The sequence below is a fragment of the Aquarana catesbeiana genome, linkage group LG04 (assembly GCF_042186555.1).
Source record: "Aquarana catesbeiana isolate 2022-GZ linkage group LG04, ASM4218655v1, whole genome shotgun sequence".
Classification (NCBI taxonomy): domain Eukaryota; kingdom Metazoa; phylum Chordata; class Amphibia; order Anura; family Ranidae; genus Aquarana; species Aquarana catesbeiana.
The window spans coordinates 5,551,019-5,564,013 of record NC_133327.1 but is presented as its reverse complement, the minus strand read 5'-3'; the positions used below and the strand labels follow the sequence as shown (position 1 = coordinate 5,564,013).

The window sequence follows — 12,995 nt, the reverse complement described above, 5'->3', positions numbered from 1 at the left end:
CCGCATGTGTAGTCCTGACACTGCTTTGGCAAGGCCTCAATGAACGGTCTTTTGCGGCCGGGATCTCGGGCCCCTGTGGTGTAGAAATAGTTCAGATGCTAGCTGTCTTCTATTCAGCTATCACTCCCAGATAGCTCTCTTCAGGACCTGCCAGCCAGCCTGGCTGCAATGATCCCTTTCCACTGCCCTTTCCACCGACCCCACTTCAGGTTCTGCACCCATCTCAAACTGCAATCTCTCAGTTCTCGCAGGCGTGCCTTCTGCAGTCCTCCCGACTGTGCTCACTCACCAGCCCTCCTGGCTGTGACCAGTAGTCCTCCCTGGAGATTCTTAGAAGTGTTCTCTCCCGCTGTCCTCTATTTGCTCTTTCATGTGCCTCTCCTTCCAGGTTGCACCTAAAACCCAGCCCAGGGTCACCCCACCAGACTTGGGAGCTCCACGTGTGCCCCCACAGCCTCCTCACCTCTCTCACTCCAGCTCTTCCACCCAACAACTCCTCTCCAGCTGGGCTGATCCCAAGTATTTAAGGAAGCCTGCCCCCTGCCAATCCAAGTTGGGGGTTGGTCAAGGTTCCTTAAGATACTCCAGGCAGCTCCACCTCTCTTCCCCTCTTCTCCTTCCAGAAAGATCTGGAAGGAAGAGGCAGGTGACAGAGAAGTGATGCTGCCTATGAGTCACCAGCTGCTACCATTAGCCACTCCCAGCCCAGAATGAAAACAAACAGGCCTAGTAAATAGATAGGCCTGCCTAAATTTTCCTACTCTCAGAAAAATACTCACTTTAGCACCTACTTATCTAGAGAGTGCTACATAACTTATTTCAGGCTCAAGTAGTGCTAATATAGACACATGTATGATTTGCAGCACAATTTACATTATAGTCTATGGCAGTAAAATCACGCTGGAGTCCTAAAAAAGTAATGCATTAACTACTTCTCAAATCAGACTACTTGAAATCGTACCTATTAACCATTTGCCGACCGCCGCATGTACATTTAAGTCGGGCAAATGGACGTACCTGTATGTTCCTTTGAATTTGCCGCAGTGTGGTCGCATGCGCACCGCCAGCGGCACGCGTGCAACCCTGCCACAAGCTCCATGAGAAGGATCGGGGGTCCCGCGGACTCGATGTCCGCGGGGATACCTGCGATCGTCTCATGGAGAGGAAGAACGGGGAGATGCTAATGTAAACAAGCATCTCCCCGTTCTGCCTAGTGACAATGTCACTGATCATGGCTCCCTGTGAAAGTTACAATCAGTCCCTAGGACACACTTAACCCATTTCTAGCCAGCTAGTAGTTAACCCCTTCACTGCCAGTGTCATTTTTACAGTAATCAGTGCAATTTTATAGCACTGATCGCTGTAAAAATGACAGTGGTCCCAAAAATGTGTCAAAATTGTCCGATGTGTCCCCCATAATGTCACAGTTACGATAAAAATCGCAGATTGCCGCCATTACTAATAAAAATAAAATTATTAATAAAAATGCCATAAAAACTAACCTCTATTTTGTAGACGCTATAACTTTTGCGCAAACCAATCAATAAACGCTTATTGCGATTTTTTTTACCAAAAATGTGTAGAAGAATACGTATCAGCCTAAACTGAGAAAAAATGTGTTTTTTTATATATTTTTTGGGGATATTTATTATAGCAAAAAGTAAAAAATATTGCGTTTTTTTCAAAATTGTTGGTCTTGTTTTGTTTATAGCGCAAAAAAATTAAACCGCAGAGGTGATCAAATACCACAAAAAGAAAGCTCTATTTGTGGGGAAAAAAAGGACCTCAATTTTGTTTTGGAGCCACGTCGCACGACCGCGCAATTGTCAGTTAAAGCAATGCAGTGCCGAATCACAAAAAGTGCTCTGGTCTTTGGCCAGCCAAGTGGTCTGGGGCTTAAGTGGTTAAGACACTGTCATAGAAACACATTAGATGCTACTTCAGGTTTAATTTGTAAATCACATGTCGTACCTGAAGTCATACTGGTGTGGCATTCCAAATGTCCTAAGCCCATATACATTATATGCTGATAAGGCCCCAGGCACATGGTTCTTCTCTGGGCTGCTTAATAAAACTGATTGTCGGTCGTTTTGCTATGTAACACCGTTTAGTTAGGTAGGTGCTAGAGTGAGGATGTTTCTGATAGAGTGTGAAAATTTTGGCAGGCCTAGTTGGTGGCTAGGCCTGTTTGTTTTCATTCTGGGCTGGGAGTGGTCAGGACAGGGCTGGGTGACTCACAGGTAGCATCACTGTCACCTCCCTCTTCTTTCTAGAAGGTGCTAGAAAGAAAGGAGGGGAGGAGAGGTGGAGCTGCCTGGGGTATTTTGATGAGCCTTGATCAATCCCCAACTTGGCTCGGCAGGGGGTCAAGCCTCTTTTAAATACCCAGGATCAGCTCAGCTGGGGAGGACTTGTTGGTTGGAAGAACTGGAATGAGAAAGTGTGGATGCTGTCGGGGCCCACGGGAGCTCCCCAGTCTGGGGGGGTGACCTTGGGCCGGGGCTTGGGTGCATCCAGAAGAAGAGATCCTGGAAGAGAGGCACATGAGAAAGCAAGGAGAGGACAGCAGGAGAGAACACTGCTAAGATACTCCATTGAGGACAACTGGTCGCAGCCTGGAGGGCTGGTGAGTGAAGCACAGTCGGGAGGACTGGGGAGGCACGCCTGAGAGAACTGGGAGTTTGCAGTTTGAGATGGGTGCAGAACCAGATGAGTGGACTGTGGGAAGGGCAGTGGAGAGAGGGCATTGCAGCCAGGCTGGCTGGCAGGACCTGAAGAGAGCTATTTGGGTTTAGTAGCTGTGTAGAGGACAGCTAGTACCTGCTCGCAAAAGGCAATCATCACACGATGATCGCACCGGACCAACTATTTCTACACCACAGGGCCCTGGGTCCCGGCTCGCAAAAGGCAATCCACTGAGGCCTAGCTGAGTTAGTGCTAGGCCTAACCATGCGGTGCTAGTCCCGAGGAGTGACAGTCTGCAGCAAGTAAAGTGCTGGAGGAGTAATGGTCTGCAGCAAGTGAAGTGCTGGAGGATTAACAATCTGCAGCAAGTAAAGTGCTAGAGGAGTAATGGTCTGCGACAAATGAAATGCTGGAGGAGTAAAGGAAAGAGGTCTTAAGCAAGAGTTGTGCTGGAGTGGGTATCCCATAATTTTCCATTCCCATCCAAGTTTAATCCTCCAAATAAAGCTTATGAACTGTTCTACCTATATATACTGAACTGTATATGGTTAAGTCCCTACAAATTTCCTTCAATCAAGTGGACAACTTATATACACCCTATACCCATCCAAGCTGTATTCCCTTAATAAACAAAAAAAAAACAAAGCTGCAAGGACTGCTTCTTGACTCTGAGTAACTGGAAATTTGTGTGCCTGGCTGTGCAGGGTGGGAGACGAACCACATTCACCAGCGGCCCCTAGCAGGTAGTGCTACAATGATAATGGTAAACGTGACAGAGAGAGTGAACTGGAACACAGACAACAATAAAAACTGGCAGGAGTTCAAATCCCTCTTCCCTCTTTCTAAAACTAAAAAAAAAGTTGTGACTAGTTATACTTTAAGCACACTTTTTTGTTAATGTCAGTTTTGCCGTAGTAGGTTGCAAACACTGCACAGATGCGTCACTTCCGAGGCAGGGACAAGGCTTCCCAGAGGTATGTTATTGAATAGAGTTTTGGATTTTTATTGTTTCACTTTTGAGTATTACCAAAATCATTGCTCTCCACCAAATGAAATTGTTTTTTTTTTTTTTGGTTTTTTGCATTTGTACATGTTCCTCAGGGAAGTGCCCAGGTGCCCAGCCCCTGTGCCATTTGTATAGCAATCACTTGACTATTAGCCCAAAAAATTAGCAGAATTGATTCAGCTTGATGTGACTTCAATGGGGATCAGATTTGTCACCTAAACTTTAGTCATGCTCAATGAATCCTGATCGAATCAAAGCCAAGTATGTTTGACCCATTACTACAGAATGCCCCCTTTTTTTATTGAAAGTAGAGCAGGAGATGTTCTGTGCGCCTAAAACACAACCTACCCTAAGGCGACCATGCTGCATCTCCTTAGATACAGTACAGCGAGTAACCATTCTCATTGTCCATTTAGCTGCTGCTAAAATTTAGCTTTTCCAACATTCGGTAAAAGTTGATGGTTAGATCGACTTTTGTTAGGCAAGAACAGCCAAAGATGGATAGCAATTCAGTCAGTCCCTGCAGAACAGCCTTATTTCAATCCATCTATGGCTGAGTTTATTTTTCAACTACTTTTCAGCGGAGAACATCTCCTCAGTAAAATGTTGGTTTTAACTAATGATGATAAATTAGTTAATATCAATTAATTATATTTTCCATACCTGAGTGTATCTATACATGGCCAGTATCTGTGCTATGTTCACAGTGGTTACAGAACTTTGGTCCCCAAGAAAACCAATTAATTTGCCGTGTTTCCTACAGGAATAATTTGGCACCGTCTTTCCTGGTCCAGATAAGATCTGTAAGACACTTTTCACAGCTTTCCTATTGTCATTACATGAATCGTACATATGATATCCCAGAGTGATATTCGGTAAATTTTTGGGGTTTTTATTAACTTCATCGATAGCAAAACGAGTAGTCAGAAAATATTTGTAATACAGAGGATTAGGTCTAAGGAAGTAAACATGACAAAAGTAAAATGCCTTATGGAATGCAAAGTTTAAATTAAATGTTTTGTTTTCCAATAACTTCCTTCTTATTTGTTCTTGTCACTACTTAAAAATATTTTTTTTTTCCAAACAATATTTTAGCTTAGGTACAGTGGGTCCTTGCCTTTTATCCATTCAGTCCTGATTCATCAGATACTGTCTCCACTGTCTCTTGCTATACCACCTCCTTTGGGCAGTGGTACATGGTTCACTTTTCTCCCCCTTTTTTCCCCATTTAAGTTTGTTTGTTCAGAATTTCTGATCTCTTTTCTTTTACCTGATGTAAGCTATACATTTTGGCAGGAAACGACATATAAATTGTCCAGCGCTGAGGCTATTATTGGAAAACAAATTACAAGTATAAAAGTTTATGATTGTTTAATGAACCAGTAATGAGCCAGTGGTAAGCAATAGTCCAAATTAACAATAATAGCTGCAAAAAGACCAAGTTCAGAGGCTCTATTTAAAAGCAAAAAAGCACGCAATGAAAACTGTTAGAAATCACAGACTCTTGGTGATGTTATAAATGATCAAATAGACATCAATAAGGTGACAGAGGCATCAAACAGCAGGAGGCTAACACCGGAGATCCATCTAATGAAAGTATACGGAGACTGCTATATGAAGTATGAAAGCCGACATATGGGCTCAAAGCAGGTGAATAAAGGCAGGGTGGTGGGGATATATCAAAGTACTCACAAACAGGTAAGAGGGCTCAGAGCTGCCTCATATGGTGAAGACCTTGGTGCCGTACAGAGGAATAGGCAGGCTGGGATGGATGTGAAGTGGCCGCCGTGTGGAGATGTGTAGCTCCGCCGTGCGGAGAGCAGTCTGGCCGGAGCTGTGTGTCGATGGAAGATGACGTCAGCACGGGGGAGCCGCTGTAGCGTCTGAGAAGTAAAGCAAAAACCGCTGCTCAGCTGGGACGTGTCTCCACAGAGGTGAAGTCTCATCAGTGGGACATGGTGACACTGCGCTGAGGTCGGAACTGACACCAAGAGGCCATCTGAAGGGGGAATTTGTGGTGGCAGGCTGATGGAGCTCACATCAGCCTGACCTGCCTGGGAAGGTAGCCAACAGTCAATGGAAAAATGAATATTACAAAGGAAAAAAAAAAAATAATGAATCAAATGATGTAAAAACAAAGCTGCCCAACCCAGATGGGGTAGTGGAGGTGATGAAGTTGCAGAAAACACTTGCTGGTGAAAAAGGCGGCTTCAAATGAGAAGTAGATGAAAATGTGAAGACTCACGGTGAAGAGCTCAAGCTGGGGCCTCTGCCATGTAGGGGGAGAGAGAGAGGTTGCCTTGACGACGCGTTTCGCGCATGAGCGCTTTGTCATAGTCAAGGGTAATAGGCAACTCGTGGTTTAAATAAGTGAATGGAGATTAAGGGGAGGGGAGGGGGGGGCCTGATGGGCGGGAAGAAAAAAAAAAAAAAAAAAACAGCACGCAGGGAAGAAACAAAGATCTCCAATGTTAACCCCCCGCAACTCCAAACAATTTATCAATGGGTCTACGTGCCTTAATCCACATAAAAATATGAGAATAAACAAAATATATAACCACGGAACACATAGTTTACATTTCAACATAAGAACTTAACATTTTTCTATAAAAAACATGGTCAAACATATTAAAAACATTTTAAAAACCTATTAAAATCAATATTAACCCAGAGATAATCTAAAAGGTATATATATAAAAACTCTCATTAAAATTACACAAAACTACAAGTTTCTAATTCTTCGTTCATCCCTTTGGGGGCAAGCGAGTCAAACATGTAGATCCAAAAAACCTCACGCTTACACAACAGGGAGAATCTTTCATTATCGGTTAGCGTGCCCTTGGGGATTGTTTCGATAACAAAGACCTCCAAGAGTCTAATGTCCTTGTCATGGAAACGCAAGAAATGACGGGGTACACTATGTTCATCGCACCCTTTCGAAATTAGTCTACGGTGGTCACCTGCTCTAGCCCTTAAGGCACGAATAGTCCGGCCAATGTAGACCAACCCACAAGGGCAACGCAAAACATATACAACAAAATCGGTAGAACAGGTAATGAATTGTCTAAGCTCATATTTTTTGCCTGTATTAGTTGTAATGGTATTAGTGCCATGGGTGATAAATTGGCAGGTGAGGCACCCCCTCTTTTTGCACTGGAATATGCCCTTTCTGTCATGAAAATAGGACCTAATATCAAGAAAAGATTTGGACGGTTTATTTATTATTTTACTGGGTGCTAGCAGGTTTTTTATGGTGCGTGCTTTACGGAACGTCACTTGTGGGATCTCGGGTAGCACCGGGGCAAGGCGTTGGTCCAGATGAAGAATACCAAAGTGTTTTCTAACTATATTAGAGATAGATTTGTAATTATCATTAAAAGTCGAAATAAATCTGACTGTCTGATTAGTTCTTAATTTATCAATCGGACGTTTGTCTCTAATAGGGGGATTCAGATGAGACAGGAAAGCGTCATTAATAAGATCGGGTGGGTAACCTTTCTCTTGGAATTTCTTAGTCATCACTGTTCCCTGTTCAACATAATCTTCCAATTTCGAGCAGTTGCGTCTAAGTCTGTTAAATTGGCCACTAGGGATGTTACGTTTCCATACTGGGTGGTGGCAACTTCTAAAATGAAGGTAGGAGTTGCCACTTGTAGGCTTAACATGGTTTCTAGTGTGAATCCTCTGTTGGTCATGGAATAGGACCAAATCTAAGAATACAAGCTCCCGAGAGTCTATAACATGGGTGAAAGCCAGACCAAGTGCATTGGAGTTACAATGGGCCACGAAGGAGGAAAACAACTCGGGGCTCCCACTCCAAATGATCACAATGTCATCGATTTAGCGCCCAAAAAAGACAATGTGTTCAGCAAAAGGATTGTTAGCCCAGATGTTATGTTCCTCCCAGTAGCCCATAGTAAGATTTGCGTAAACTGGAGCAAAATTCGCTCCCATGGCGGTACCTCTACGCTGCAGATAGAATTGTTCGCCCAACGTAAAGTAATTCCGTCTTAGGCAAAACTCAGTGGCTTGTACCAAGAATTGTGATTGTAACTAATTAAAATCACCACTCTTGGTCAAGAAATGTTGAACGGCTCTCAACCCTATATCATGGGGTATTGAGGTGTAGAGAGAGGATACATCGAGAGATGCCCACCAGTAGCCCTCTTCCCATGAATAATTCTGAAGGGCATTGATTACGTCATTAGAGTCTTTGATATAGGATGGTAGCTGACACACAAGGGGTTGGAGACAATGGTCGATGTATATTGACAAACCGTTACTGAAGCTATTTGTACTTGCTACAATTGGTCTCCCAGGGGGGTCCACCAAGGATTTGTGGACCTTTGGGAGATGGTAGAAGTAGGGAGTACTACATTCAGATGGTAATAAGAATTGTCTTTCTTTAGTGGTGAGTACTCCAATGTGCCAAGCTTCTTGGACAAGCGACTTTAATTCTAGTTGAAATTCTGGAAGAGGATCAGACTTTAGTTTCAGATATGTATCAGTGTCAGCTAACAGTCTGCTAGCCTCTTTAATGTAGTCGGTGCGATTTTGTATCACCAAACTTCCACCCTTGTCTGCCTGCCTAATGGTGATTTTGGTATTGGACATTAGCTCTTTCAAGGCTAAATTCTCATATCTATTTAGATTCCGATGTTTCCGCCTACTAGAATTATCACAAAGTGATAGAAAATCTTTATATACCGCTTGATAGTAGGTTTCAATATAAGGGCCCTTTGAATTGGTTGGAAAAAAAGTTGATTTGGGCCGAAAAGGAGTATGTATTACTGATGGTTCCAGACAAGCAGAGGGTACAAAGCCCTCTGTATGTCCTTCGGCCCATAATTCCTCTAGGGCCTGTAGTGCCACTTCGTCAAGTTCTGTGGAAGATGTGCATTCTGGTGTTGGCTCCTGTGTGGACATAGCCTCTTTCCTCTCTTTTTTATGTAAGGCTAATGGGTTAGGGGCATAGTGACATTTTAGGGTTAGTAACCGTATAAAACGATGTAGATCTTTAAAAAGACCAAACTTATTAGGGCCTATAGTTGGAGAAAAACCTAGGCCTTTCCGAAGTAGCGTTTCTTCAGACGGAGTGAGAGTATGTGAGGATAGGTTATATATTTTTATAGTACTATTATTTCTGTTGGTTCCGACCTCTCTTTTTTGTTTAGTCTTCCTAGTGGTTCCTCCTCTCCGTCCTCTTCTAGTTTCACCACCTACTACCCAACTTAAACTGGCATACAATTTACCCATTCACAACAGTTTTAGCCCCTTATCCCGAGACCTGGAAAACTACATTCTATTGGGAGCTAGACCTAAATCCCAAGACATTAGAGATGAACTTCAACCTCAGGATACCAACTGTTGTACTTTATCTCCTAAGGGTTCCAACCCTCCAAATTTTCAGTTCTCTCCTCCAAAGGGAGTGTCCAAAGAGAAAAGAAAACTAGAAGAGGACGGAGAGGAGGAACCACTAGGAAGACTAAACAAAAAAGAGAGGTCGGAACCAACAGAAATAATAGTACTATAAAAATATATAACCTATCCTCACATACTCTCACTCCTTCTGAAGAAACGCTACTTCGGAAAGGCCTAGGTTTTTCTCCAACTATAGGCCCTAATAAGTTTGGTCTTTTTAAAGATCTACATCGTTTTATACGGTTACTAACCCTAAAACGTCACTATGCCCCTAACCCATTAGCCTTACATAAAAAAGAGAGGAAAGAGGCTACGTCCACACAGGAGCCGACACCAGAATGCACATCTTCCACAGAACTTGACAAAGTGGCACTACAGGCCCTAGAGGAATTATGGGCCGAAGGACATACAGAGGGCTTTGTACCCTCTGCTTGTCTGGAACCATCAGTAATACATACTCCTTTTCGGCCCAAATCAACTTTTTTTCCAATCAATTCAAAGGGCCCTTATATTGAAACCTACTATCAAGCGGTATATAAAGATTTTCTATCACTTTGTGATAATTCTAGTAGGCGGAAACATCGGAATCTAAATAGATATGAGAATTTAGCCTTGAAAGAGCTAATGTCCAATACCAAAATCACCATTAGGCAGGCAGACAAGGGTGGAAGTTTGGTGATACAAAATCGCACCGACTACATTAAAGAGGCTAGCAGACTGTTAGCTGACACTGATACATATCTGAAACTAAAGTCTGATCCTCTTCCAGAATTTCAACTAGAATTAAAGTCGCTTGTCCAAGAAGCTTGGCACAATGGAGTACTCACCACTAAAGAAAGACAATTCTTATTACCATCTGAATGTAGTACTCCCTACTTCTACCATCTCCCAAAGGTCCACAAATCCTTGGTGGACCCCCCTGGGAGACCAATTGTAGCAAGTACAAATAGCTTCAGTAACGGTTTGTCAATATACATCGACCATTGTCTCCAACCCATTGTGTGTCAGCTACCGTCCTATATCAAAGACTCTAATGACATAGTCAATGCCCTTCAGAATTATTCATGGGAAGAGGGCTACTGGTGGGCATCTCTCGATGTATCCTCTCTCTACACCTCAATACCCCATGATATAGGGTTGAGAGCCGTTCAACATTTCTTGACCAAGAGTGGTGATTTTAATTCGTTACAATCACAATTCTTGGTACAAGCCACTGAGTTTTGCCTAAGATGGAATTACTTTACGTTCGGCGAACAATTCTATCTGCAGCGTAGAGGTACCGCCATGGGAGCGAATTTTGCTCCGGTTTACGCAAATCTTACTATGGGCTACTGGGAGGAACGTAACATCTGGGCTAACAATCCTTTTGCTGAACACATTGTCTTTTTTGGGCGCTAAATCGATGACATTGTGATCATTTGGAGTGGGAGCCCCGAGTTGTTTTCCTCCTTCGTGGCCCATTGTAACTCCAATGCACTTGGTCTGGCTTTCACCCATGTTATAGACTCTCGGGAGCTTGTATTCTTAGATTTGGTCCTATTCCATGACCAACAGAGGATTCACACTAGAAACCATGTTAAGCCTACAAGTGGCAACTCCTACCTTCATTTTAGAAGTTGCCACCACCCAGTATGGAAACGTAACATCCCTAGTGGCCAATTTAACAGACTTAGACGCAACTGCTCGAAATTGGAAGATTATGTTGAACAGGGAACAGTGATGACTAAGAAATTCCAAGAGAAAGGTTACCCACCCGATCTTATTAATGACGCTTTCCTGTCTTATCTGAATCCCCCTATTAGAGACAAACGTCCGATTGATAAATTAAGAACTAATCAGACAGTCAGATTTATTTCGACTTTTAATGATAATTACAAATCTATCTCTAATATAGTTAGAAAACACTTTGGTATTCTTCATCTGGACCAACGCCTTGCCCCGGTGCTACCCGAGATCCCACAAGTGACGTTCCGTAAAGCACGCACCATAAAAAACCTGCTAGCACCCAGTAAAATAATAAATAAACCGTCCAAATCTTTTCTTGATATTAGGTCCTATTTTCATGACAGAAAGGGCATATTCCAGTGCAAAAAGAGGGGGTGCCTCACCTGCCAATTTATCACCCATGGCACTAATACCATTACAACTAATACAGGCAAAAAATATGAGATTAGACAATTCATTACCTTTTCTACCGATTTTGTTGTATATGTTTTGCGTTGCCCTTGTGGGTTGGTCTACGTTGGCCGGACTATTCGTGCCTTAAGGGCTAGAGCAGGTGACCACCGTAGACTAATTTCGAAAGGGTGCGATGAACATAGTGAACCCCGTCATTTCTTGCGTTTCCATGAGAAGGACATTAGACTCTTGGAGGTCTTTGTTATCGAAACAATCCCCAAGGGCACGCTAACCGATAATGAAAGATTCTCCCTGTTGTGTAAGCGTGAGGTTTTTTGGATCTACATGTTTGACTCGCTTGCCCCCAAGGGGATGAACGAAGAATTAGAAACTTGTAGTTTTGTGTAATTTTAATGAGAGTTTTTATATATATACCTTTTAGATTATCTCTGGGTTAATATTGATTTTAATAGGTTTTTAAAATGTTTTTAATATGTTTGACCATGTTTTTTATAGAAAAATGTTAAGTTCTTATGTTGAAATGTAAACTATGTGTTCCGTGGTTATATATTTTGTTTATTCTCATATTTTTATGTGGATTAAGGCACGTAGACCCATTGATAAATTGTTTGGAGTTGCGGGGGTTAACATTGGAGATCTTTGTTTCTTCCCTGCGTGCTGTTTTTTTTTTTTTTTTTCTTCCCGCCCATCAGGCCCCCCCCCTCCCCTCCCCTTAATCTCCATTTACTTATTTAAACCCCACGAGTTGCCTATTACCCTTGACTATGACAAAGCGCTCATGCACGAAATGCGTCGTCAAGGCAACCTCTCTCTCTCCCCCTACATGGCAGAGGCCCCAGCTTGAGCTCTTCACCGCGAGTCTTCACATTTTCATCTACTTCTCATTTGAAGCCGCCTTTTTCATCAGCAAGTGTTTCCTGCAACTTCATCACCTCCACTACCCCATCTGGGTTGGGCAGCTTTGTTTTTACATCATTTGATTCATTATTTTTTTATTTTTTTTTTCCTTTGTAATATTCATTTTTCCATTGACTGTTGGCTACCTTCCCAGGCAGGTTAGGCTGATGTGAGCTCCATCAGCCTGCCGCCACAAATTCCCTCTTCAGATGGCCTCTTGGTGTCAGTTCCGACCTCAGCGCAGTGTCACCATGTCCCACTGATGAGACTTCACCTCTGTGGAGACACGTCCCAGCTGAGCAGCGGTTTTTGCTTTACTTCTCAGACGCTACAGCGGCTCCCCCGTGCTGACGTCATCTTCCATCGACACACAGCTCCGGCCAGACTGCTCTCCGCACGGCGGAGCTACACATCTCCACACGGCGGCCACTTCACATCCATCCCAGCCTGCCTATTCCTCTGTACGGCGCCAAGGTCTTCACCATATGAGGCAGCTCTGAGCCCTCTTACCTGTTTGTGAGTACTTTGATATATCCCCACCACCCTGCCTTTATTCACCTGCTTTGAGCCCATATGTTGGCTTTCATACTTCATATAGCAGTCTCCGTATACTTTCATTAGATGGATCTCCGGTGTTAGCCTCCTGCTGTTTGATGCCTCTATCACCTTATTGATGTCTATTTGATCATTTATAACATCACCAAGAGTCTGTGATTTCTAACAGTTTTCATTGCGTGCTTTTTTGCTTTTAAATAGAGCCTCTGAACTTGGTCTTTTTGCAGCTATTATTGTTAATTTGGACTATTGCTTACCACTGGCTCATTACTGGTTCATTAAACAATCATAA

The 12,995-nt window shown here is 43.1% G+C and overlaps 1 protein-coding gene across 1 annotated transcript in view; it reads right to left on the bottom strand.

Annotated features, from left to right (window-relative positions):
• LOC141141105 (vomeronasal type-2 receptor 26-like) overlaps positions 1 to 12,995 on the bottom strand; it is a 134,603-nt gene that overhangs the window by 50,444 nt on the left and 71,164 nt on the right. Inside the window, exon 2 of the mRNA XM_073628813.1 lies at positions 4,355 to 4,646. Coding sequence (XP_073484914.1) covers positions 4,355 to 4,646 — 292 coding nt within the window. The remainder of the gene's footprint in view (positions 1 to 4,354; positions 4,647 to 12,995) is intronic.